Source organism: Echeneis naucrates, chromosome 11 (genome assembly GCF_900963305.1).
Source record: "Echeneis naucrates chromosome 11, fEcheNa1.1, whole genome shotgun sequence".
Taxonomy (NCBI): Eukaryota; Metazoa; Chordata; class Actinopteri; order Carangiformes; family Echeneidae; genus Echeneis; species Echeneis naucrates.
Window position 1 is genome coordinate 9,299,518 of NC_042521.1, and position 27,404 is coordinate 9,326,921.

Sequence of the window (27,404 nt, forward strand, 5' to 3'; positions counted from 1 at the left end):
TAAATTGAGTCATGTAATACCAACCGGAGATTCCCAGTAACCACATGACTCCGCTGAGAGCTGACGTCAGCGGCTGCCATTCCAGTCGCTCTGTTCAGACCACCGGGAGGAAGAGGACGGACTGCCGGCGGCCGCTGCTGCTAAGGTGAGACATTTACTGTGCGCCGTATATGTTTACCTTCAATGTGTGTGTGTTGTTGTTGTTTTTTTGTTTTTTTGTTTTTTTGTTTTTTTTTTTAGAGATCTGTCTGTAGAAATTGTTATTCTTACCGTTGTTTTTTCATTAAACTCGCCGCGTGCGGGGGTACAACGTCCACCACCTGCCTGGCCCGCAGCTGTCACTGAACACGAGCGAGGCGCAAAGCTGTAGATGGATGAAAACAAAAAACAGACGCTTGACATTTCTGAACAGGATGAGCCGAAGAGAAACGCGGTCAGCCCGTGAAGGCAGCCCGCAGCTCAGCCCAGCTGAGCGTGGGGGCGCGGCGTGATGGTCACCGTCCTTAAAAAAAACAAAACAAAACAACAACAAAAAACAAAACAACTCGTCGGGAAGCCGTCAATGCGAGCCAGCTAGATAATCTGTATGTCGGTAAACTGGCCCGTGTCCTGTATTTACGGTAATACGAGCCTTGGGTGCTCGGAGGTGTTGTGTTTTGGGAGTTTGATGTCTCAGATGATCGCAGTGTCGCATTCATCTGCGTCGCTGAGGCCTAGCGGGATGTGCGCCTACTGCAGGTACAGCAGGGAAACGAGGCTGTTTTGGAGATGCTTTTATTAGATTCATGTTTCTGTTTTTTTTTTTTTTTTTTTTTTTGTTTGTTTGTTTGGTTTGGTGTTTTTGTACGTGACCTATTTGTCTTTGTGACATCATTCTCTTCGGCCCAGATGGATACACACATTATTAATACACTCGGTCCCTCTCACCAGTAAATCCATCTAAATTAAAGGGGCCATTAAATGTTAATAAAGTGTAGGTCTATACAGTTGTCTAGTAGGTTTGGCACTTTTGAGTTTCACAATGAGGAGTGGGTATTGTAGATGAAGCCATAAATCATGATTAATATATAAAAGAACCTTTTTTGAATGATACATAGTGACTTTTCCTTTGCTCCAGCTTCTTCAGGATGAGTATTTACTGCTGTTGTGTTTTAAATCATTGTCAACATAATACCTTTGGCTGTTGGGGCTGTTAGTCTAAACCTTTATTAACATGCCTGCAGACAAACTGTGAGGGACAGTTTTTACCCATTTTGACATTTTAGATTGGTATTTTGGTATTTTGCTTATTAGACAAATAGATGTAGGTTGATTCAAACCATGTACAAATGTAACATAGTGCCCGACAGCTGTTCTGCGTCCTGTTTGGGACATTTCATCACACCCGTGTGCCCTATTTCTGTAAATACCTTTGCTTTCTTAACAGAGGTCATCTTAAATTTACAGTTACCATTTACCAAAAACCGTCCTTTACTATCAATACACTGGACCCCTTATTGTCTTTACACTTTATTGAAAATGAAATATAGCCTGACAGCTGGCAATCAGATAACATTTGTTTGTTCTCTTTTATAAAATAATTTTACATTTAGTTGATCTAACTTATTGATTTGCAAAATAAGTACTTTTTATTTATTATTATTATTAATTTTTATTAATGTTGCAGGTTACGTTTTACTGTGTCAGGAATATTGTAAAGCGGTAGATGATTGTCAGTCATCCAGGTCATAGTTCTCTGAGGAAGTCGAATCTACATCCGACTTTGTAAATTTAAAAGGAGAGGAGGGTATTTTACATTTAGGTTAAGTCTGTTTAACTGAGACGATTTCTGTGAAGGAAGATTTGGATTTTCAATGATAAGTAGGCTTGTACTATCCAGACAAGAGCAATAAAGCTGAGCTTTCTTGCCAACATCGTTTTCTGAAATTGCCAACTGCTTATGCAGTGTAAGGGGAAGTTCGTTATGGCTATGAATTTTTATTTGTAATGAGAAATAGCAATATATACTGGTGTAAAAGCTACAAACGTTAATGTTGACATAACGAGATACAGCCCCAAAACATAACACTTGTGTATATTCGTAATTGTGAGGTTTAAGATTTGTTCAGTGTGACAATGGTATGTTATCGCACAATGCTAACCTAAACAAAGTGCAGCCATCTGGCACAAGATGAGGTGTTTGTAGGTTCGACATAGAGCTGTTGCTTTTGTGGAGTGGCATGATGATCTTGCCAGACCGATGCATTGGCTGGCAGAAAAATGTACACCAAAGGATTTTATCAGCCAATTTTCCGAGTGGCAGTTTCATGAAATGATTCAAGGTGTTCTCATTATGCGTTTGGTGCTTTACAAATTCTCAAAATCTGGTTTGATCTATGGTGGGAAGTTGGTGAAACCTTTTACCCCACAAGATGAAAAACTGTCCTTTTTACCACTCAACGTATGAATGCGAATCAGTAGTTCAGTTTTAGAAAAACTTGCATCTATAAAACAAGTGTTTTGCTTTGACATGCTCAGCTCTATATAGGCCCCACTGCTTTGTGTGGTTGCTCCCGGTTTGTTCCTGTGTTTCCCGCTGCTGCTCAGGCATGCACATAGCATGTTGTGAATGGGTTTGTCAAGGTATTGTGCTAGCTTAATTGTGTTGGCTTGGCTCTCTGGCTAGTCCACTGAATCCCTCCCTTTAACCTAATTCCCCAGCAATAGCTATCAACTGAAGCCAGGGACAGTGGCACTGTCTTTATCCACAGCGTCGGGGCGTCTCCCCTAAGAGGATTTGAAATCTCCCACGTAATGCTTGTAAAGCTGTACAAACAATGACTCAAACTGTCTCTTTATTCTACATTAAAAGAAAAAAAAACCTATGAATTATTTTTAACCACATCTCAGATGAGGAAGTGAAACTTTTGTGGGTTTTGAAATTTTTTTTTATTGACTTCCACATTTTTAGAGACCTAATCATCTCTGAAATTTCTTACTATTTTACATAATTTTGCATTTGTGCGTGTAAACCATTGTTTTTAATATTTTCAGGAATAACAGTTAAAAGTGCATGTGCTGACCTGACTGTTGAACCGTTAAACTGGACTGTTGTTTAACTTCATGTATCCAGTTAACTGTTCCTTTGGACTGTATCTCATAAGCAATAAAACACATATGGGTGTGTGAGGTCACTAATGCTACATACAACTTACAATTTCTGAACCTTTTCTGCAATCTTGAAAATCCTGAGCAAGTAAGCACTATATCAGTTTCTCTTTCATAAATGTCTGCTAAATCATACTTGTGTGATCTTACTATATAGTGTACAAATTTCTCCTATTCTGATTCCTATACTGATTCATAGAAAAATAATCTGCTGCTCTTCTCACCATTTTTTTCTTGTATGATAAGAGTTGTATAAGACACAGTGTGCATTTGTGATATGCAGTTTATGAAGACATGGAAAAACTAATTCGCAGATTAGTAGAGAATGTTAGTCACAGAGTTCGAGCTGATTTTTGTTTTTTACATCTTATATGTGATTTCCCAGTCCCTTTTCCCAGTCCTAACATGGATGACAAATTCTTTCAAGTCAGGAGTTCCCATCTTAAATGCTTTCCATGGACATTAAACAAGGAGTGAATCACATGGTTTCATTGTGTGTCACATGATTAGATAAGAGACCTGAGTTACTCAGTAGGATCTCAACATTTATCCTGTTGACTGACATCTTTTTTGTGACACTATCAATCAACACCTTTCATTTTTGAGGAAAGTCTTTTAAAGATGTGTTTCATCAAGTGAATAATACTTTTATTAGCTAAACCAAAAGTTAATGTCGTACAGTACAGCTAGCTGATGGTCAATTTTATCGAGCATTTCAACACAGCTGCTGCACACAGTGCACCGTATACCCACATTACACAAGCATTGTTGTCTGGAAAGCAAGGAGGGATTTGGCTCCCCAGATAAAGATTGTAATCTGTTATGATTTTAATGGAGCCTGTTAGTATGAAGCTCGGGCAGGGCTCACTATGCTTGTCTCCGGTGTCTCACCACAGTGCTTTAGTGACGGATGGACAGAGATCATGAGGATGCATGCTGAAATCTGGATGTGTTTGCCAGGGAGAAATAGAGCAGTGTTGCATAACGCTCACTGCTAATTCAGCGTGGACTAGGAAGGAAAGGATGAATCAAGTGTCAGCATGTAAACATGATCTCATCTGTGTTTAATAATTGGTATTGTGTGCGTGGGAAAGTAGCATTGTGAGGATGGATGTGTCTGTATGTTAGCAGCAGTTAAAGTAGTACAGGTCTTCGCTCTATCCGCCATTGTAAAGCCAGTCTGATGCCGACTCCAGCTCTTCTTTAGAAGTCTGCAATTAGAGTAATGGTTTCTGGCTCCCTTCTTGCTCACCACTTTCCCTCTGGGAGAAAGAGGCATTTATTTGGAAACAGCGCAGCAATTTTGAAAACTCCTGCCAATCAAAGTAAATCTGGTGTCACCTGTGTTTTCTTGTGTTTTGCGTGGGTCTGCCACATTACAATCGTGGATTACTATGAATATGTCTCAGAAACCCATTGACCAGGGTTCTACAGAGGCCTGGTGGGGGAGGGGCGGCCATAAATGGCTAATATGGCTAACATGTCAGGTCTCTTCCTGAAGCAAAGCAGATTAATAATACATTTTGTTACCAAGGCACCACCTGCGTCCATGGTAACACTGTCGGCACTGATGTGGACAGTGTTTGCTCTCTTTTTTTTTTCTCTCTCTCTCTCTCTCTCTCTCTCTCTCTCTCGCTCACAAAATCCATCCTGTCTTTGTGTTTTCAGCCAATCCATACACTCAGTGTGTTGGTTTGACATATTTACGTTGGTGTTAGTCTAGTGTATGAATTTTTGTCCAGGTTAATTCAAATGAATCCACAGTTCTTATGACAGTTTATTTCCTGGAGGCCTGTGTTGAATGTTGTTACTGAGAGAGTTTCAAAGGCAGTGAGATGTATATGATTCACAAATACCTCTCTTCTAAACTGCTTTCTTTCTTTCTTTCTTTCTGCACTGTTGTCAGCATCGAAAAGAAGAACAGACAAACCTGGATGTACAGTTTGACTGGTTTGGACAATTGGAGTCTTCCATTTCCCATTACTCTTCAGGGGATGATTGAATACTGCTAATAAAATACTCCGCAACCATCACCAACCTCATGCAGTTAGATAAAATAGAAATTGAGCTAAAATTATCAGTCAGACAATCTTCAATTGATCCTAATTTAATGTTAAAAACTGACCGTTCTGTTGTGTATGTCAAGGTTCAAGCTAAAAGGCCAAATGTTATCTATACAGATCAAATGATGAATAGATTCACAGTCCCTTCTTCTTCTCCTCTCCTTTGGCAGAAGAAACAGTCTCACATTGTTTTTAACATTAATACATTAATAACAGTTTCTTTACCTTGTGAAAACAAAGAAAGACATCTTTCATTTGAGCGCATGGCTGAGCTCCGACACATTCAGTTGATGCTCTGCTTTGTGGTGCTGATGGTGGTTTCCTTGTAATTGATTTTATCATTTTCATTATTTTATTCTCATGACCTCAAAGTTATGAACCAGATTACTCTTACTCATCAATAAACTTATTTGAATCACAATGAGTAATTCATATGTCATTCTTCCAATGCTATTAACTAATCATTTTCTGTGCATTAGCTCTTAAAATGGGCAGCATAGTGGTTACTACAGTTTCCTCCCACCGTCCAAAGACGTCCATGTTTAGGTTGTTTGGTGACTAAATTGTCCGAGTGTGAATGGCTATTGGTCTGTCTCCATATGTTGGTACTGTGATGGACTGCTGACCTGTCCAGGGTGTACCCCGCCCAATTTGAGCTGGGATTGGCTCCAGCACCCCCCGCGACCGGGATACAGATAATCAGTAGAAGATGGATGAATGAATAGCTCTTCATTCGTCAATCATTGCTTAAGTGGAATGCATTATGCTCTAATGCTGTTGTTCTCTGTTGCTGTTTTTTCATCTGGTTCCTCTCTATGATCTGCCTGTAAGCCTTGAAGGCTTTGATTACAGAGTACAGTAGTCCTGGGGTCTATCATGGCCTGTCCACTCTCAATTATACAAGTTTCAACATAACTAACAAGGCTAGTGGCCCCCTCTTTCTTTCCCATGAACTGTCACGGTTTATATATATATGAGAATATCTCCATTTCAGTTATCCATTTAATTCCTGAAACAAGAATGTAAAAGAGCATAAAATTATGATATAGCTGGAGCTTAGTTTGTGAAACAGGAAAGCAACATGATGTAGCACTACCTCTTGTCTCTGTCCTCTCTTTATGCTGCATTATTTCAATACCAGTCACCTTTTTAATCAGGCAGATGCATGGTTTGGTTCCTTGCCAATTTGGCCAAAATGTTGTACTGTCATTGCTTTTCTTTGCTTCCTTATGCAACTTTTGATTATCAATGAATTCAGTAAAATTGCACGGGTAAGAGTACAGATCACGTTTCCCATTAAACATTTGCTTTTGATGGATGTCGGTTTTTTAGATACTTAGTTATAATTCTTGTTTTTTCCTAATTTTTCACAGATTGTTCTTCTGAGTGAGCCTTTCCTTACATCATGTCCCAGGACAAGACTGGGTACCCTGGCATGGGTGAAACCAACCCACTTCATAACAACATATACGGGCCCCCTCAGCCAGGTTTCGGGGCACCCCCTCCCAATTACAGCCAGGCCCCAGGGGGACCTTACCCACCAGCAGCTGGTTATGGCCAGCCGGGCTTCCCACAGGCAGGCCCAGGTTTCGCCCCTGGTCCTTTTCCTCAGATGCCCTACCCTCAGATGCCGTATGCTCAGGGGCCCTATGCTCAGGGGCCCTACGCTCAGGGTCCTTATCAGCAAGGAACCCCACAACCAGGCTTTGCTGGAGACCCCATAGGTGAGTCGTTAGATAGAAGTTTACTAATTAAAGCCAGAAATCTTTGTTTGTCCAGGGAACCATATGTTTTTGTTATGACATGTCTTCCTTCTGTGTATAGAATAATTTAATAGTGGTGCTGTAGCTAATATAATTTTATTCTGCTCACGCTTATTTGCAGTTACTCCCTACAGAAGGTGACAGTCTCAGCTGAAGTTGTATTCATATATTACTTTTCCAGTTTTAATTGGCCTCACTTTTTCATCTCATATAATTCATGTGTATCCAGTTTGAGTGGGAATTTCCTCTGTAGATTTGCAAATTAAAGGCATGTGAGTAAAGGTGCATGCAAGAACTTTGTTGGCAATATTTATCTATATTTATCTATCTAAATCAATGCATCCTGACAATGCATCCATTTTTTAACTTTAGTTTTTAGCCATCTGATTGTTTTTTTACGTCTTGTTTCCTATTACTCACCAGCACCTGCCGGCAGCCCTGGTTATCATGGTGACGTGCCTCCATCTTATTATGACAATGAGGAGTTTACCAACTCTGGCTTTGAAGATAAGACCATCCGACAAGCTTTTATCAGAAAGGCAGGTCTATTCCTTTGTCCAGTAGATTGATTGGGTCTAATAAAGAAACAAATAAAACATTGCCTTGCCTATCATTCATGCAAATCACGACCCAAATGTAATTCTTCATAATTTAATTCCTCTCTCCCATCAGGTCTTCCTGGTTCTCACAGTGCAGCTGCTGGTCACGTTCTCGTTTGTTGCCGTCTTCACCTTTGTTGATGATGCCAAGTACTTTGTGCGAGAAAATCCATGGACATACTACGTTTCCTATGCTGTCTTCTTTGTTTCACTAATCGTTCTCAGTTGCTGTGGAGAATTTCGCCGCAAGCACCCATGGAACCTGATTGCACTGGTAAGAACTTGCCATAGTATCAAGTTAGAAAAGCATATGGAGAAGTTGTTGTAAAAGTCTGACCTGACTTCTATGCATTATGTCCGAGGGTCAGTGTGTAATGATAAAGAAGAAATGCTTCTAACAATCTAACATGTAAATTAAGAGTGTAGCAAAGGTGAAAGATCAACAAACACGTAGTACTAATCGTACAAATTAGAGATTGCCTGAGATAGTGTAGAATTATCCCCATATTTAAATTATAGTGTTCCCTCCCTTTGACATTCTACTCCTCGGGCCACCTTCAAGTGTGGCCATTTTGAACTGAATTTTTGTAGTGAGAGGTGGTTCTGGGCCCCATGTGGTGCCTTCTGATTGTTACCTGAATCACAAACGTGCTATCTGTGTTTTGCAGTCCATCCTGACCCTGAGCCTCTCCTACATGGTGGGCATGATTGCCAGCTTCTATAATACAGAGACCGTCATCATGGCTGTGGGCATCACTGCAGTGGTCTGCTTCACTGTCGTCCTCTTCTCGCTACAGGTCAGTGCACATAACACACATAATTATCACCCTCTGGTTCTTTGTTATTTGATTTGTAAGACTCACTTCTGATGACAGACTGCCCCTGTTCAGACCCCGCATCATCCCGGGTGATCTGATCACAAGTTCAGCTCTAAGTAGGCTACCGATGATGCATATGACATCCAGTCACTCACATAACATTCAGAAGGGGTTGGAGTCACATGTCACTACAACTGTCTAAAAACAAACACGTATCTTTATTTTCATGTAGAGAAAGGACCTGAGATCTAATCAAAGGCGGAGCCACATATGTAACTGATGTACTTAGATCTGGCTACGTGATCAGTTCACAAGACATTTCAGTGTCAGGTTGTAACAGGGTCACTCTTAACACTAGCATGGAAGGAATAATGCTGCTTGTCAATTGTTTAAAACATTAAATAGTCGTGTCATTGGAAATGGTTTGTCTCATGTCTTGTCCCGCGTTTTTCCTTCTCTCGTTTTTTTTACCACAGAGCAAGTATGACTTCACTTCCTGTCGGGGCGTGCTGTTTGTGTGCCTAATCGTGCTGTTGCTCTTCTCCATTCTCTGCATCTTCATCCGCCACAGGATTCTGCACATTGTGTACGCCTCACTTGGGGCTCTGCTTTTCACCTGCGTAAGTTTCACACTCATGGTGTGTCCATAATGAAATGATAGCAATTTTCCCATGAATAATTTAAATGACTCCTGCGTAAGTTTAATTTCTGTCTTTTACATGCGTTTGCAGCATTATTTTCTGGACATTATATTTATATACTAGGGGTGGGACTCTTTTACTATCTCACGATTCACCTGAACAAAGAGGTTGACTATCATGTACTTCAATGGAGATTTCAGTAATCGGTGGAAAACCAAAGAGCATGGGGATAGAAGAAATTAAAAAGTCTACAGTGGATTTGATATTTCCACTAAAGTTGTGGAACGTATGTAATTTGTGTAAAATGCTAAAAACGGAATTCTCAAAAATTTAAAACCGTAAAAAAACAAATGACAAAACAATATGGGAAAAATATGTTAAATAATTTTATAATCTAATAATGGTTCTTATCATTTAATGCCACCTTTGTTTTTCTCTGCAGTTTTTGGCCGTGGACACTCAGCTTCTCCTGGGCAACAAGAAGTTGGCCCTGAGTCCAGAAGAGTACATTTTCGCTGCCCTCAACCTCTACACTGACATCATCAATATCTTCCTCTACATCCTGGCTATTGTTGGCCGCTCCCGTGAATAAGGTTGCACCTTAAAGGAAACAGCAGGGGGCCAGTGAATGCCTCTCATTATTGTGAAATATTGCTCACATGTCGTTTGATTTCTGACTCCTCTACTTTTTGCCCACTTTACTTTTAATTTCCTCTAGAATCACACAGTTAATTCTTTGGAACAGGAAGTAGCACTGGTGAGGAGAAGCAGCTGATACAAAGCAAATACAAATCTTGCCATGACAGCATGCAATGATCTGTCTTCTAACCCTCATCTTGACTGCTCTGCTTGCTCTAGCTGTCCTCTGCTTCTACTAACACAGGTGGCAACATTATGTCTACATTATCCACCTCCCAACTTCCTGTTTGGCAAGGCACATACATTATAAAACATGTTATCCTGCGAGTGCTCGCCACTCTGCCTGGCCTTGGTGCAAAAATTAAACAGTAAAAGAGTAGGGAAGGTATCTGTGTGCCTGATGTGAAGAAGTTGGTGCTAGAAATATCTTCTCCTTCAACCTGTCTGTTTTCCCAATAGTACCTCTTCCTTTTCAAACTGCTGGTGTAAAGTAACTGCATGGCATCACTGGAAACACAACTAAAGATGTGTTAACAATTCTGTAGAACTACCAGAAAAATACCTCTAGCTTGCTTGTCACTGCTGTACATAATTAAGTGTATTAACGTATATGATGCCAATCTCCCCCTGGCGCTGAAAGGCATTCTGGGGTGGTTCTGTTGATGTGCTGCTTTTTGGGGAAAAATGTGCTCTTCATGAGAATGAAGATCGGCATTAGATGTGTATCACAAATGCGAACGTAAATTATAAACTATGTATTCTTGAGTAATATATTTTCAAAATGAAGAAATTTTCCAAAATTTAATTTCCTTACTTCCTTACTTAAATTTTTTCTTTGCTGTCTTTACCACTCCCCTCTTGTGTGGTCATTAATGTAAAGTGATATTTTAGTGCTGTATTTATTTTCTCTTATTGCAACTAATGTGAAATATTGAAGTATTTGGATGTCTGTCCACTTTTTTCACAAAGCTAATCCAGGTTTTCAGAATCTCTGAAATCTAATAAAAAGCTAACATGAAGTAGCCAGACAACAAACCTAAAGGAGAAGGCAATTTTTAATTTTAAGCTTGATCTAACTAGCAGGGTTGCTTGGAAGTTGCTGTAAGCTGATGCTGAGGAAAATGAACAGGCTGAAAATTCATCACATACAAAGTAAAATGAGCAGTAGGATTCAGTATACACTGAAAGCCACAATATGTGACACAGACAAACAACTACAATCGCATTCAATGTGAAAATGTGTCATTAGTACCTCCTGCTTTGATTTTTCACCTTTTGCATGACTCAATTTGCATGTGCTGATGATGCACACTTGACAGGTACTCCTGTTTCTGAAGAGACCCTGTTTGGCAGCCCTGTTAGACTTTTTTTTTTTTTTTTTCTTTTTTTTTTAACTCTTGTGTTTGTATTTAACTAAAGTGAATGTGTACAAAGCACCCCTTAGTGGTTTGATGTGTATAGACAAGGTATGTTTTGGGGCTTTGTATGTCTGTTTGCATTGTATATTTTGCATTGAATTTAAATGGAACACACTCCTCTATACAGCTGTTGGCTTTTCATTAAAACTGATACAATGTAATTGTGTTAACTTTGTGTTTTTTGTGTATTATACTTGTAATGGGGTTAAGAGGAAACAGCATATCAGATAAGAGGAAGCATTTCCTTTACTGGCTGGAAAAAAATCTGTCTATTTATCAACCAATATTGTAATGCATACGTATACAAGATGTGTTTGAGTTCATTCATAAAGACTGTTGCCTTTGCACAAGTTATCAGGCTGTCGAGTCAGCAGAGATTTGTCAGTATTTTGCCCCACTTAATGCATACTATGATCACATTTCTTAAATAACCAAATAATCAATTCATTTATTTCATCATATTGTATGTGTGTTCTAAGCTACAATTTGGCAGTTCTTGGTTTTTATACATATATTTTCTGACTGGTCAGTTTTAAGACTTCAAATTTTTTACTTGATATTGAACGGCGCTGAGATATTAAAAAATCTACATGTTTTCTGCATTAGGTTTCTGATTGGTAACGTAAACATGACAATACATTACGATTACTATTTACATACGACAAGTTACTATTACTGATAGTTAAATATAAACCAGATAGAATACAGATAGATAGATATAAATCATGACGAGCAGTCATTTATTCTCCACAGGGCTTGGGCAACAGTCTTGTACACCTTTACAGATGTAACTTTTGTCAGCCATAAAAATGTAAATTGAATCGATATTTGGTTATTTTCCGGACCTGTCGTATGACGGCGCCAAACGTTTGATCCTCGTGCGCATGTCCCTTCGTGGACTAGTTTAAAACAGCCACATTTCCTTTAGGTCGGAGAAATATGAGCGAAATAACAGGTTTGAGGCTTTAAATTATAGTTAAAACACAAGCCAATAAGGTAGCTAATATACAATGATGTGAAAGTATTTATTGTAAGAAATGTGCTTAGCTAAGTGGTGGTGAACTATTTACTACCCGATTAATATTGTTTGCTAAGGCAGACCTATGATGAAAAAGTTAATAATAATGCTATACACCGAGCTGCATGCTATTTCATAGATAATAATAATAATGAAGTCCTGTTGATATGTAATTTTAGAAAGGCATTTATGTTGACCGAGTAAAAAAAAAACGTCAACGTTTTCACAAAAAAACTAAGCTAGCGTTAGCTAAATTGTATTTCCGTTCGGCTAATGCTAACGTGAATTTGTACGTTTGTAAACTAAATCCTGGCTCAACACAAAGCTCTATGTTTACTTTAGCCTAACTCTTGTACATGAGCTTCAACCCTCCTGACTTTTGACTTTGGAGCTAAGGCTAATCCAAAAGTACATCTTTGGCCTAGGTTAGTTTGAATATGGTGGAAACCCGGTTGTTTTTAATCTGACGTTTCCTTCTGTCCATGTCAGGATTCAACATTGAAGACATGGTTAATGTGACACCACTGACAGGAGGTAAAGTGGTTACAGTAGTTATGGGTGCAGTGCGTAAAGTTCAAGTTTTTTTTTTTCAGGTTTAAAATAAGTCTTATGTTTCCATGTCAGGTGGAGAAGCACAGGAGCCCAAAGTTGAACAGCTGATAAGCAAACTGAGAAAGCTACAACAAGGTACTTTCTACTGACTTGGACTCATGTTGGACCAGATTTCAAAATCCCAGTGGTCTCACATGTTTGCAGCTAACATGCCCAGAAAGGGTTAGTGTTGGTGTGCTCCTGCAGTGTCCATCTACACACACAGCAATAGGTCAGGGATCTATTGCTAGATGGGATTTCTTTATTTCTCTACAGGATTATTTGACTGCATTGGTAAATTAATCAGATCAAGTCAAGTTAAGTTGTCTTTAAAGCACCTTAATCATCTTATATTTACCAAATGGTTTAAAGAAGGATCATTGAATCGATGGTTTCAAATTGAAGGAACCTTCTAGTCAGAACTTATGAAACCTTTCATGTTGAACACTGACTTTTTTGCTAAAATATAATTTTATAATTATTCTTTATTTTTAAGTTATTATAAATGGTTTCTTCACTCGGGTTTGCAGCGTATAGCGTTTTCCTGAAAGAGTACGGATGAAGCCAGAGAACTAACTTCCGTTTGCGTGTTGAATTGCGCTCATGTCGCACTTTCGTGTTGTTGTTTTGTGGTGCTTGGAGATATGCCCCTTTATGTGTCATTTACGTCTAGTTTTGTTCATGTAATCAATGTGGTTAATCAATTTTAGTCACTTTTCGTATTAATTGGACGCCAAAGTGAAAAATAAGCACTTTAATAAGCTCGAAATGGATGTCGGATAGTTATCTTGACGCGTAACTTAATCTTTGTGACGGTACATTTTCATTTCCGCTGCTCCGTCGACTTTAGTTTTTCCATCTTTATTTCTTCAAACACAAAAATTAAATAAAAAAACGACGGGGCTATCGACTTGCTGGATGTTTGAATGCCTTAAACAGGCCACCCAATGTGAACATTCCCCACGGCGAAGTTCTTAGTTTTAGTTTAAACTCGGTTCACGTGCACCAATCAGAAGGCGAGTTGTGTTACGCTATGATAATGAACGTGTATTTCTTTTAGGTGTATTCGACAAAGTGTCATATACAGCCAAACTGTTAACAAACTACCCCGATATGGATCTAAATTCAAGCAAACCCGGTTAACTACACATTAAAGGTAAACAATTCAGCACCAGAAAGGGGAAACCCTGAGTGAAACCACTGTTCCTACGAAGTATATTGCTTTCTCTGATCAGAAGTAGTTATCGTCAGTGAGGTACATCCTTACCTGTTACTCCTGAAAAGGAGTTGCAGAAAATGATGAATGGAGCTCAATGAGATATGATTAGTATCTCCATCTTGATGGGAACAGCAACACCCATTAAGACCCATTCTGATTATTTATGTTAAAGGAAGGTTATCCAATGCAATTTACTTCTAAAGCACAGCCAGATGATCTGTGATACATGATTATCACATGTGGCAGTAATTGAGTTGGAGTATAACATGTAACTGGATTCAAGCAAACACTATATGGCTTATCAATGTAACTTCATAGCAGTAACTCAACACTAATAACAATCAGTGTTCAACTTCATCTGTGTTTTATTCAAGGTAAAAGGGCCCTGGACGAAGAAATCAAGGACCTTAAATCTGTCAGGGACTCTTTGCAGAAAGAGCTGGAAACTTGTGAGATGCAAAATGGTGATTGAATTCAATCAATCAATCATAGACTTACTTAATTATTGAATAAGATGAGGAATTTTGTCATTGTTCTTACAGTACAGAATGAAACGTATCAACTGGAGGGAATCCATAAAGAAAAAGAAGGTATTGCTGGTGACACACATTGGTAGACATATACTTAAGTAGTGTTTTGGTCAACTGTGTCTGGAAACAAGTTAGCAATCTTTTATTAAAGCACAGGCAGTAAATAGAAATAACTTGTTTAGCAGCTTTTTTAATCATGCTTTCTTCAGAGCTCTGCAGGAAACTGCATTTCCAGTTTGAGGAGTCTGAGCAGGACTCTACCAGGTGAGATCTAACCCCAGCAGATGAAAAGTATTATGTCTTGAGTTATTATGCATGTGGTTCAGTGTTTTGTTTAGTTTTTTTTTTTTTTTTTTTTGCTGAAGTCTGACCATGACACATCATTTTTCCTACTCAACATTGCAGGCCATCAATTGTGTGTTTATGATATGTAACACTAGATGGCAGTATCCTATCATAGCATTGTGCTAGATTTTTTTTTGCACTGAGGAATTGTATATGTCTTGCAGGCAGTTAAAGCAGAATGATAAAAGTGAGGAGCTGCTGAAGCAGTACAGATATGAAATCCAGGAATTCATTCTTAAACATCGGAAGCAGCGGTATCAGTTCATTATGTATTCCATTTTAAAAATTGCTCCACTTAGTAGACACATTTAGGAAGTTTTTGTCGTGCAGGATGAAATTTGAAAACCAACTTCTTCAGCTGATAGAGCAGCACAAGAAACTGCACTCTGTCTTTGTAAGTTTGTTTATTTACAATAGATTTTTTTTTCCCCAGATCTCTTTGGGGCTTATCTCTTTTTGCTGTTAGATAACTCTTCTCATTTGTTAAGACTCCAGAAAAGCTCCCAGAAGAAATAGAGAACGCAGAGCAGACCAAATGGCAGCTGCTCTCAGCTGGTAAGTACCCACTCAGAATTTATGCACATTCATCCATAAGCCCAAATGCAATCATACAATTCATGAATAAAGTATTTTTCATGTCCAACCCTTTTGATGTGGTCTTGTTCTGTGATTCTTGCAGAACAACATAAGTTGGCACAAGTGTGCTGTCTTGATGAACAGTTAGAGGACATGAGGAAACAGATGCAGTTGGGAACCACACCTGCAAAGACTCAAGAGGAGTAAAACTGCATGAACAGTGGTACATTTTCAGTCCAAAGTAGCAGTTCATTGTTTTATCCTCAGGTAGAGGCACAGATTTTGTCAGATGCAAATTTCAAATGCTCAGAAGATCAGAAAGATTTTTCTCAAAGTAAGTAGTGCTTAAGTTACTGTTAAGTTTTTCACAACCCAATATATTGTTGGAGTCTGCAACTTAGATGCAGTTATGAAATGTGAAATATTTTGCATTTCTTGACAAGTAAAAGTTGTTTTACATATGGGTAGATGATAGTAGTAGTTTACTGTGTATGGCTCATTAAAATTTTTGTATTTATCATTTAAGGGTGTTCATATATCTAATAAATGTTTTATACATGCACAGTCTGTTGGGGCCACTCTCACAGTTTGGGATTTGCAGATCTAAGTGTTCATGACATGACCACATAGTTGTGACTTCGCTGTCGTGAGGATGTAAAGTACATGTAAATGAAATTAGTACAGCCATTCAAGACATTCAAGACAATACATAGACTTACATGTGCACACAGTCACATTAAACTTCAGGTTTCAAGAGATTTAATAAAACATTTTGCAGTATTTCAAATATAATGTAATGCTAGTTTTAAAAAAAGAATTCCCTGTGCAATTTGTTTCCATTAATTAATCATTTGTAATTATGTATTTGCAACCAAGAGCACATATTTGTAATAAAAATGCATGAGGCAAGTTGACACAGCAGTGAGGGTGACCATAATCAAATTCAGCACTTATATATACCCCTTTTTACAAAAATATATACATAACCCTGGGCGGAAAATAATACAACCCCTGAAGTGTTCCTTAGATGTATTGTACAAAAACATACTCATCCAACATTAAAACTTTTGATTCCCAGTTGAACTGTTAAGCAGCATGGGAATTGTACCGTATAATAAAATCTTTGGTTTCATGGTGAGCATAGCTTAGTGCCAGGATGCACTGAGTACCTTTTCTTTTACTCTTCCTTTTCTTATGAGGTGATGACTAAAGGAACAAGAAATGGGGGCACCATTTGAGTTACTGAAAAAGTGCCTAGGTTCTTATTTGTTTGTTTCACAGTGATTCTGAGATTCTGAACTGTCTTTAGGGCCCCTCTTTGAATGTTTGCTTAGCCCTTGAGAGGGGGATCCACACGTTAATATAAAGTTGCATAATGTTTTTTTGACAGGGACACTTTATTACAGATTTAAACTCTACTACTGCTGGCTTAGCATGTAAAATTTTTTTAGCTTGCTGATTCTTATTTTGTATCACTCATCCTAATTTAAAATATTACCCTAAATTTCTATCATTTGTGAACGCATTCTATTTATATTCATATCCTTATCATTGCTGGGCTGGGTTAATATTAGTCCCTCTAGCTTTGGTAATGCCCCCGTGGGCAATTGGCACAGTAAATTCACAAGGAAAGTTTCTTCTATTTTGTCCCAGTTACACATACAGCTGCAGACTGGTACTGTACAAATATAGTCATCTACTGCCACACGTCAGCTGGTATCGGTGCTCTTTCCCCCAGCTCCAACATGTGCTATCTTTTTCTTTTAACTCACTCAGTCATGTTCATACAAGCTCAGTTATAGGTAAACTGTCCTCTGATTGGTGAACCATCAGCCCATGCAGCTAGTATTCAAGTAGAGTCACTCTTCTTTCATCTTACCATAAAAGGTAAAAGTCATAGCAGGTCTTGGCAAATGGGCACATTCCAAAATCAATGACTTAAGTTTGTTATCAGCATTTACATATATATATATATATATATATATATTGCTTGGTGTGAAAATCCAGGAAAGTTTGCAGTGTTGCACCACAGGGGTACTGTGATAGTGTTGCTGGCACATATGTACACATATATTTTTGATCATCTTGCATATATAGTTTCCATTTAAAAGGCTGCTCCTCCATCTTTCGTTAACCCAGGTTATTCCCCATCTGTCAACACAACAGGGAGAACAGTGAATGCAACAGCATGAACTTCAACCCAATTCTGTCTCATTCTGTCTCTGTCTACAGTACCTAGAAGTGGGGTACTTTATTTAAATGACAACAATATACAAGCAAGTTAAAACCATGTAAAGTTCAATATTAAGTGGTAGTTATTCAAATTCAAATTCTCTCTCTCGCTATCTAGCTATATAAACATATATATATATGAAAAAATGATCCTTGCGGTGATTAAATACCTCAAAGCGGCTGTAAACCTTCTTCTCTTTTCTCAGGCTCTCTATCCTCTTCAACAATCCCTCCCGCTCCTGGCTGCTGTTGCCTGTTGGTCTGAGAAATCGATTCCTTCGTATGGAGTTCTGTCTCTCCAGGGCTTTCTCCACTGATTCGCTATCTTTGTTGCCTCCTGTTTCTTCCCTCTCCTGTCGGTTTTTCTGGCTGTTGGCTGAGATTTGTTCCAGAATGACTTTGGTGTCATCTCGTAGATTGCTACTGAACAAAACTGAGCTGCCTGGGGTCTGGTATCGGGATGTGCCTGATGTCGCGGTCGATGTCTTGTGATTGGCTGTAGTTTGGTCTGTAGTAGTGGATCCCACATCTTTAGCTAATGAACTCTGCTTTTTGCTTAAATCTTCAGTGATCTCCTTTACTGTGCTCATGCCCCTATCTTCTGAAGATTTCTTTTCTTTATCCTTGGGCCCGAGGATTCCCTTTAGCTTTTGTGTCTGCTTCTTTAAGAAGTCGAGTGCCTTACCCTCACTCTTTCCCTCACCAAGTGTGTTGATAGATGTATTAGATCCCATAACTTTATGGAGTCCTTCCCTAGAGTCATCATGTAGAAGGGCTGAAGAACTATGAGAGCGACTCTTTTTCATTTCACTCTTCTCTGCATCTGTAGCGTCTGTGGTCAGAATTTCCTCATCACATGAGATTCGACGAGGATTCAGTCCTTTGAGTTTTAGCGGATCCCTCCTGAATAGCTTTGGTGAAGGAAGAGGCTTAAGAGACTTGAATAAGTCCTTCTTTAGACCCTCTGAGGTATTCTCTTCTTTATGGGTTTGGGATGTCTCTGAGACCTTCAGGGTGCCCACAGAAGGCTTGGGAGAGTTTATTGGTGGTTTTGAAGAACTCACTGAGGGTCTGCGAGTCAACTCTGCCAATTTTGTGGCAATGTCTGGCTTCTTTGTTTCAGGTTCTGCTGGAAGAGAGATAGTTGGGATTTTCGGAGTTGTCGTAGCTTTGAGAGGAGGTTTATCAGAGAGGTCTGGCTTTTTTTCAGCAGGTTCTGGTGGTTTTGTGGGTGTCTCTGCCTCCATTTTTGATGCTTTTCGCTTGGCAGCCAGGTCTTTGAAATACTGTAGTCGACTGGCTGGGTCATTCATGTTCAGAGATGATGATGTTGTTGTTGTTGTTACTTCTACTTCGCTCTCAGTTGTCTGAGCTGCCTCTTTTGCTTTATCCTCGTCTTTCAGTCTGAGTTGTTTTTCCTCATGCTGATGTTCTTTCTCCTTCTCTTTTTCTTTCTCATTTTCCTTTTCTTTCTCCTCAGCTTTCTTTCTCCAATCAAAAGGCTCACGAGTCAGTGACCTCCTCTTTTCAAGGATCTGGGCCACAATCGAGGAAGTGCGCACTGAGTCTAACCCCTCATCTTGCTCAGTTGCTGGTTTTAATCCAAGGGAACCACTATGCATCTCTGCCTTGGAAGATGAGAATATAAGTGAGGAGCGGAGACGAGAGCTACGTTGAAGGTGTGGGTTGATGCGTGTGCGGAATGATTCATGTTTGGACAGAAAGAGATCTTGAGCCTCTGTCGCTTGCACATCAACGCCCACCTCTTTTGCTACACCCCTCTCTAGTTCTTGATCCCTTTCCTTTTCTCTCCCCCTATCTTTTTTGCCCAGTTCAAATGGCTTCATATCATTACCTGAGGAAAGCAGATCCTGATTTTTTGTTGGGGCAGATTCTGCATTACTTCTCTCTGGTAATACAGGCTTTCCAAAGCGTGGTCTAAGGCCTTCGGGCTTGGGCTTTGGGGGAACAATAGGTGGCTCCTTAACACCAAAAGGAGGAGCTGGTGTTTCAGTAGCAGTAGGCTGCTGAGATGATGGAGGCTCTTCAAACGCATCAGGCCCTATAGGCTGAGGTAGACCCTCTTCCCCACCATCCTCATATGCGCTGAGATAGGAGTGGATTCTCCAGCTTCTCAGGCCTTGCCGGACACTTGCATCTTGATCATGCTCTTGAACAGTTTGTTTTAGAAACTGCTTCTTCTCTGGTGGATGAGGCTGTGTTGGTGAGGTTTGGCAAGCATAGGCTTGACCTATGGTTGGTCTCTTATGGGTAGCCCCTCCTCCATATCTACCAGCTATTGGAGGTGCCTGGTGGCCATCAGGTCCCCTCAAATCCTCAGATGAAAAGTAATCCCCACCATGTTCTCCAAGAGGAGGCTCTGGATCTGAGCGAAAGCTTGAATCTGAATACTGGTCAATGGAGAGGTGTGGTGGACAACCTCGAAGTCTGTCGTAGTGTCCCTGTCCAGAACCCGGCCCAGGACCTTCACTGTAGAAATGGCTACTTTGGCTCTGTTCCCTGTAAAAAAAAAAAAACAAACAGTTCCTTACTTGTTTGATTATAAATGCATAATTAAGTCACTAACCCTAACCCTCAATCTATACAGTTGGAGTTAATAAAGAGTTAACTACCTGTGGAAGCTTGTCTCATCCAGATTATTCATGACTCTGTGCTTCATGTATTGCCTTGATGATGTGTAGTTTTCCTGGGTTCCCTCTGCATAGCTGTGTCTCTTAAAGGCAGTATTACTAATCTCCATCTGCCTGGAGACAATGGATCTTCCTTGCTCCATAAAGGATTGCTGCAGGCGAAGTTGTTGTTGTGAGTACTTCCCAATTGTAATTCCTGCCCCGGGTTCAACGGTGTGACGAAATGGGTCATTTCTCCGGAAAGGGAATGCAAGGTTACGATCAGAGTCTCCATAGGGGAAAGCAGGGGGAATATCATGCTGCCTCCTGAATCCGATGGGGTTTAGCAAAGACTGTGTCCTCTTCAAACGAAACTGGTTGCTTATGTAACTGCTGGTGCTGCCAGTTTCAGAGACCGCAAGTGCTCCATCCAGGTCGATGACTAGAGGCTCCGACTGAGCAAAGAGGATGCGAAACTCTTCATCGAAGGTGGCAACCAGCTCCCCAAGGAAGAGGTGGGCAATGCACCGGTGGATCTTCTCATAGGACCACATGAAACTAAGAGAAGGTAAGATGAATTTACAGAACAAATGGCGTAGGAGTCTTGAGAATTTAATAGCCTCATAATTGATAGAAATAAAGGGCTCACCTGTAGTTCCCACTGAGTACAGCACTGCAGTCAGTTAGTAGGAAGCGATCTTTCACCTGTCCCTTGAAGGTTTTCCCTGTCCGTGAATAATAGGTTATTCCTGACACAGTCCTGACACGCATCATCTGTAAAACCAAAAGACCTTTGTGTTATTGACAGATATAAACCTTAGTGAAAAAAATAAACTAAAAAATATATTTATATATACAATCTTTATATTGACAAGGCAAACTCACATGGATTAAGTCCAAATTGACCTTGCAGTTGAGGACCATAGACACAAAGTGATGGGCTTCCTGCTCATCCAGCAAAATATAAACAGGAACATGGCGAGCTGCCGCATCCAAGAGGTCAAAAAAAATGTCAACATCTGTAAACATGTCCATCACCACGGCAATAACCTGGTGCAGAGGGCAAACGAGAGAACTATTCAACCTTTGTTCAGCATAAAGAAGTATCTGTAACCTATCTATGAATTTATTTTGTAATTTAGTTTCTATCGGTTACCTAAATCAGTAAACTAGAATGGCGCCAGGTGAACATTTGCATCATTACAAGGAACTTCAATTGAGCCTGGTCATTGTGTTTACCACCAAAAGAGCATTATAAAGGCTTACAGTAGACACCTGCGTTTGGACTGCATCAAACCCTCTCATCAAATTGTAACAATTACGACATTGATACATTATTCAATAATGTCAGTAACTATAGACAGTAACCTTCACAAAGCTGACAGTGTAAAGAGCATGATAAACTAAAGTTCGAAGTCACTGACAGATAACACTAGATTTGTACACTACATGTTGATAAAGACAATATTCATAAATAAGATTTTCAACCAATCCACTTAGATCTGATCAGACAACATCTGTTGCATGTTTGTATTTGAACACATTGGACAATTTTTTTTTTTTTTTCACAAATACCATCTGAAAGTAAACCAGAACAGCAAGTTAAAAGGTCTTTCCTTTTCCTAGTCCTCCTTTTTACTCACTTGACGTGCATTCTTGATGAGTCTCCTGGCCTGCTCCTTGATGCTCGGCATTTCTGGGTCAGACGGGTTGACCAGAGTGGTGACCTCTGTGGGGCCAATGAAGCTGTGCTGTGGCAGCGGCCAGCCCAGGTCCAGCCCTGGGGCAGCGAGGTCGGACTGCATCGGCCAATAGGTGTCAGAAGAGCCATCAGCCTCATGACCTCCATCGTGATATGTCAGCTCTGGCATGCTGGAGGTCCTATTGGGTGCCTGGATTGTGGACTTGATAAAGTCAATTTCCGGCTGTGCCAGGAAACTGACCACATCTGCCATCTGGAGGAAGTCATAGTAGCCCTGGTGATGTAGGACAGAAATTCATTACCACAGGAAACGGATTTATATGTAAGTAATTTTTAAGTATTTTACACCCAAATAATGCACAACTAAAAAACTGCAGCATTACCTGTAGGTCATTTTCAATAAGAGCATCAATCGCCAGACGATACTCCTCACGGTAATGTGGAGGGAGGTAGTTTGGGTCAAGGGGGTTATCTCCAATCGATGAACTCTGTGATCGGTGTGGCATGATTGAAGAAGGGGGTCAAAGGCCACAGTTCAGGAGGATGTAAAGGAGGAGGAATTTTAACCTGTGGAAAAATGTCAGAAAAATGAGAGGTCTGTTTTAGTGTTTTAGAGAACTAGCATATTACAGATTTCTAAACGTCAAAGCTAAAAGGAATATCTTAAAAATCTCAAATTTTTAAGTTACATCGCTGTTGTTCTTGTATACACTGTTGACAAGAACCAACTGATGATGTCAATATTCACATTCAAGGGCAGAATATGAGGGAGAGTGAGAAAACTCTGTCACACAAGCAGGCTGATTACCTGTGACCTGTTACACAAAGCAATGTATGTTGCAGGTTAAAGCCTATGCAGTTAGTACAGCATTAATTACACACCTTCACCAGAAAATACCACATTAACATTCTCCACAACGGTCACAGTTGTGATGGAGCTCAATAGAAATACATTATGTCATAGTAAGTGGCCACAGCTCTGAATTTGCACTTTAAATAAATAAAAAAAAAAGGTTTCAAATAATATTTACGTATTCTGCAGTGAAATATCCTGTTTGTGACAGTGCTGGACTGAAATGTAAATTGGCTTGTAAGAAAACTGCACAAAGGTAAGAACAAAGAAAACCAACAGGACACAGAATACACAATGAGAGGAAGAGAGAAGAAAGCCAAGTGAGAGAGACACAAGACGGGTGAGGGAGAGGTGGGTCAGGCATGTAAAAGTGTATGGACAGGTTCTCTCATATTTCCGCTCAGTAAACTTGTCATGCTGGTGCGTCTTGCTTCAAGTTGCTACTTAGATCTGAAAAATCTTTTAGTCCCAGAAAATCAGTCAGTCGTGGCAAACAGTAGTTAAGGAGAACACAATGATTATAGTTGATGATCATATTAGTTGTGTTATGACGTAAACTGTCTTAAACCTAATTAAAGGCACTGACAGGAACGTTCTCACATTATTTGTAGGATTATGACCATTTGAATGACTAAAGGCTACCACAGTGCTGAGAGATGACTTTGCAAGCGTTGCACATATGACTTAAATTGAATAAATGCTTGAGATCCTTAATTATGTGTGTTAAGGCCAAACCACAAAGAGACCAAAATTGAGGGGAGCACTTTGAGGGGAGCAATGTCCAGTCAAATAAAAAAATTATAAGTTCAATATTATATAAGAAAGAATAGCAGCAAACTTTTGAAGGGAGATGTTGGAACTTAATAACTATTTAAGTCCATTGTGGTAAGTGTATGTTCTTAATTAAATATTGTGCGCAATATTTGGCTCCAGAAGAGACAGTAGCTCCTCAGTGCCAGTTTCGGTATTTGATTTGGCATTGAATTAAGGAAGAAACAAAGATGTAAACAGGTGGCAAAGGTCCCAGAATCAATACCAATCACTGCATACTTATGTGTCACGTACCATCTAACCAGTCCAACTAGGACACCCCTCATTGATATTTAACGTGGCTCTGACAGCTCTGTTCTGGGCGGGTGGGTTATCTGATGGGCTATCAGACCTGGTACACTGGAGGTATTGATTGATTAAGTAAGCTGAATGTAATCTCTTGGTAACACTGCCCTGCTGAATGCAGCATATTGTGAAATCAGGATATGTTTTTGAATATGTAGCTGCATCACCATAGAAACAAGTTGATTGCTGCCGGAAAGTACATGATCATTAGTATATGACCAGGGTGTGAGTGTAACTCAGGGTCCGAGGGGAAGCGAGAGTAGGGGCTTCGCAAAGTATACCTATTTAAAAATGTGTGTGACAAGTTTTTTGTAAACTTCCACAAATACTTGGATCAGTGGCGATAACAAAAGCAGAAAGCCAAGTCCTAACCTGCATTTACTGTGCAAACCCAGTTTAGTCAGAGCCCTGGTGAGTCACTGGGTAGCCTGGCCTGGCCTGGGGATAACTTCCAACACATGTCTCTGTGGTGATTCATCTGCAAACAAAATGGCTAACATCCTGTTTCCTTTCTTTTTTCTAGCCATTTCTAGCTCTGTGGTGATGTGTTCCCTGTCCGCAGTTTCATGGCAGGAAGAGAGGTATGCTGGGCACACATGCTTCTTGCATGGAATAATTTAAGACGCACACCGAGTTTCCAATGTGGAAGAATCTGGAGTCCTTCACCCTTTTGCTGCTTATTGAAAATTAATGTAGCAGCCTGGGGCTTGATCTGTGATGCAATTGAATTTGCTGATACAGCAGTGAAGTACACACCTGAAGCATTGACGCATGCCTACGCTCGTCATGAAATATAAACCTCAAAACCAGCCAAAAGCAAAAAAAGTGCAAGCACATTGCAAATTATGAAATAGTTCATCATGCTTTTGTGCTCTATCAGTTACAAAACCACTCAGAAGAAGATAGAGACCAGTGGAAAGAAGCCCTGAGGGGAATATGAGCTAAGTGCAGCACTAAACAGAGCCAAGGGTGTCTAATTCATCCCCCTGACCCCTGGGTCAGTGCAGAATGAAGCAACAGAGGAATAACACAATGTAAGAAGCATTAGACTTTCCCCACCTCACCTGGCTGACTGGTACGATATGCAAACAAATGCTGCTGCTTTGTTTGTCGTTATAGCAACTTGCTGTATGCATCAAACCGTAGAAAGTGACACAATGAAGAGCTTTCTCTCTCTGTTCCCCCCTTGAAACTTACAAGGCCTGCTGTAAATGCACAATAAACAAAGTCGGTGTGAAACCACAGCGCAGGACAGACGGATGGCACCCAACTGCAGCTACTCCAGCCAGATAAAATCAATATTCAATGATGGGCTCAATGTTTGCTCACTAGCGTGTAAATCGCTCATTCTCAGAATTCATGTAGGACCACTGACATGAGAAGAGGGTGGGAATAGGCAAGTGTAGACCTAATGTAAGGAACATTTTTAATGTCTGAGGAGAAACAAACTAGCAGGTACAAACTCTGAAAACGTTTTTCATGTGCTCTCTTACCCGAGTGTGAACATACCTACCTAAACAAACACAATGATTGATTTGCAAAACCTCTTCACTACATTCATTTTGTGATATGGTTTCATTGTGATTGGAGAGATGGAAGAATACCTGAAAACAGTTTCAAAAGGATCTTCTGTTAGGACCTTTCACAGCCACTTCTGTCAGATTAACACACGAGCACAGATAAGAACAAACACAAAGCACGACTTGTCTCTCTGTATATCATCGCACCCCAGCAAAGCCGTTGAATGTCACACAAAACTTGGCTCAAAGTCAAAATGGAGACATGCACTGCATGTGTACACATCAGCATGGATTTTATACAGAGGCACTGCTAGAAAAACAGGTCCAATGAGATCTGTGTCATCTCCAAATGCCCGCATGCCTGTGGTAATTTTAAGAGACAAACACAACAGTAAAAGCATAAAAACTCTACCTTTCTCCCCTCTCAAAGCACAAAATGGCTCATACATTAATTACGAGACCTTAACAAAACCATACTCACCCCCGGTGACATACACAATGCAAACAGGCTGATGAATGGAATGAGCCGTTGGCCATATGGCTAGTGTGAAACGATGAAATCTATAATAAGGCGCACACATGTGCTGACACACTGCAGAAAAAGATGGCACCACAAACTTTTTCCCTCAAATTATAACCACTTTGACTATTCCACCATGGTGACTCACTACATAAATAAGGGGGGAAAGCCTCTATAGTTCAATACACAACTTGTTGCTGTGAACAAAACTGTTCTGTCTGTCTGCAATAAAGGCATCTCAGGGGCCCAAAGGATAAAAGAGATAAAGATGCATGGGAGACGTGCGGTTTATTCTTTCAATAGATAAAAGCTGGCCGAATGACAATGATATACGTAGTGTTGTGCAACCAAGCCATTAACCAGGGCTGTAAAAGTGTCTTTCTTTTAGAGCACTATTAACATCCACAGCTCCCTACGAGAGACTCAAACCCTGTTATTTAGCTCCAAGTGGTGGTTTTTCAAAAGGCTGGAAAGAAAGCATCACAGCTCAGCGGAGCCAGCCAACCCCGAGCCCTGATCTCACTGTAATAACTGCGCTGCTCACATTTGGTTCACATCGCAGATTTCTTGCAGACTTGATCCTGTTTTAAACTCCAGGCGAATACGTGCGTTGCATTTCACTTTTGATTTTTACATTTCGTTTGTAGTAATAGATGGGGGACATATAATAAAGGACAAGAGAGGTTAAGCAGAGAAATAAGAGAAGAAACACGCGGAGAGCACAGGACTCGGTGTTAGAATAAAATAAGAGAGGACAGAAAGTGTGAGCATCTTTTGGTCCCGGCTTAGATTTCCACTCCGTACCTCCTGACTTCGCTGCAGAACTTGTCTCGTCTCGTTTTGGTTTATTTCACCAACAGGTATCTCTTTTCTCCGACTAAACTCGCCGATGTGCGTTTCGTCCGTCCGCGCGTCGCATTCCTCCGACCGGACCGAGCTCCACCCGAACCCCCGGTGAGCAGCCGAGCGAATGCAGGCGGGACGGGGCAGCTGCGACTCCCAGGCCCGGGCAGAGCGCTTCCTTCGGCGGTGTGCTGAGGCGGAGAGCGGCGCGGTGAAGCAGGAAGAAGTGGGCCGACTGCCCCTGGGCCGGGCTTTCCCACCGGTGAGACTCCTCCCAAAGCCGATCACTGGAAGCTCAAGACCATTGGAAGTTCACCTCCAGTGGCATGTTTCAAATGTGCTGGCCTCCATGCCATGGCTGCTGGTCCTGGTGTGATCTGGTCTCCCTGCTGGATGTGTCAGTTCATCCCGTCCTCCTTGCACTTCACTGGCTTGTTGGTCTGGTTTAGAGATGTTTTTTTGCTCTGCTTTGGCTGAATTGTTTTTCAGGTTTTTGTCTTTACATCAGGTTTTTTGTTCAGCAAATCAGCAGATTCAGAAATGTCGCAGCGACAGTTACAGTTGGTCCACTACGAGTTTCATCTCGTGGCAGCCCAAATGAGCTAATTTGGTTATCTCTGG

At 40.4% G+C, this 27,404-nt stretch overlaps 2 protein-coding genes and 1 non-coding gene across 3 annotated transcripts; 2 read left to right on the plus strand and 1 right to left on the minus strand.

Moving 5' to 3' along the window:
- The first annotated feature begins 88 nt into the window (after positions 1-88).
- Positions 89-11,249, plus strand: grinaa (glutamate receptor, ionotropic, N-methyl D-aspartate-associated protein 1a (glutamate binding)). The gene is made up of 7 exons (XM_029514075.1): positions 89-145; positions 6,584-6,934; positions 7,397-7,512; positions 7,646-7,846; positions 8,241-8,369; positions 8,867-9,010; positions 9,474-11,249. Exons 2-7 carry the CDS (start codon positions 6,616-6,618, stop codon positions 9,621-9,623), a joined length of 1,059 nt encoding a protein of 352 aa, XP_029369935.1. The 5' UTR covers positions 89-145; positions 6,584-6,615; the 3' UTR covers positions 9,624-11,249.
- A 2,692-nt stretch (positions 11,250-13,941) lies between these two features.
- Positions 13,942-14,074, plus strand: LOC115051543 (U8 small nucleolar RNA). Its single transcript, XR_003841277.1, has one exon. It is a non-coding gene; the product is annotated as a U8 small nucleolar RNA (small nucleolar RNA).
- Positions 14,075-14,565: 491 nt separating this feature from the next.
- On the minus strand, positions 14,566-27,390 carry fam83hb (family with sequence similarity 83 member Hb). Its single transcript, XM_029514395.1, has 8 exons — positions 26,745-27,390; positions 22,315-22,498; positions 21,873-22,205; positions 21,115-21,279; positions 20,879-21,003; positions 20,233-20,787; positions 17,770-20,119; positions 14,566-17,518 (listed from the first exon to the last, which is right to left on the minus strand). Exons 2-8 carry the CDS (start codon positions 22,435-22,437, stop codon positions 17,498-17,500), a joined length of 3,672 nt encoding a protein of 1,223 aa, XP_029370255.1. The 5' UTR covers positions 22,438-22,498; positions 26,745-27,390; the 3' UTR covers positions 14,566-17,497.
- Positions 27,391-27,404: the final 14 nt, after the last annotated feature.

Excerpts from the sequence above, each read along its gene's own strand:
- grinaa (XM_029514075.1), top strand. The coding sequence starts at position 6,616 with ATGTCCCAGGACAAGACTGGGTACCCTGGCATGGGTGAAACCAACCCA. Across the intron at positions 7,513-7,645 it reads GACAAGCTTTTATCAGAAAG|GTCTTCCTGGTTCTCACAGT; the intron begins GCAGGTCTATTC and ends CTCTCCCATCAG. Across the intron at positions 7,847-8,240 it reads CATGGAACCTGATTGCACTG|TCCATCCTGACCCTGAGCCT; the intron begins GTAAGAACTTGC and ends TGTGTTTTGCAG.
- fam83hb (XM_029514395.1), bottom strand. The coding sequence starts at position 22,437 with ATGCCACACCGATCACAGAGTTCATCGATTGGAGATAACCCCCTTGAC. Across the intron at positions 20,788-20,878 it reads GTACTCAGTGGGAACTACAG|TTTCATGTGGTCCTATGAGA; the intron begins GTGAGCCCTTTA and ends ACCTTCTCTTAG. Across the intron at positions 17,519-17,769 it reads AGGTTTACAGCCGCTTTGAG|ATGGGGAATAACCTGGGTTA; the intron begins GTATTTAATCAC and ends TTGTGTTGACAG.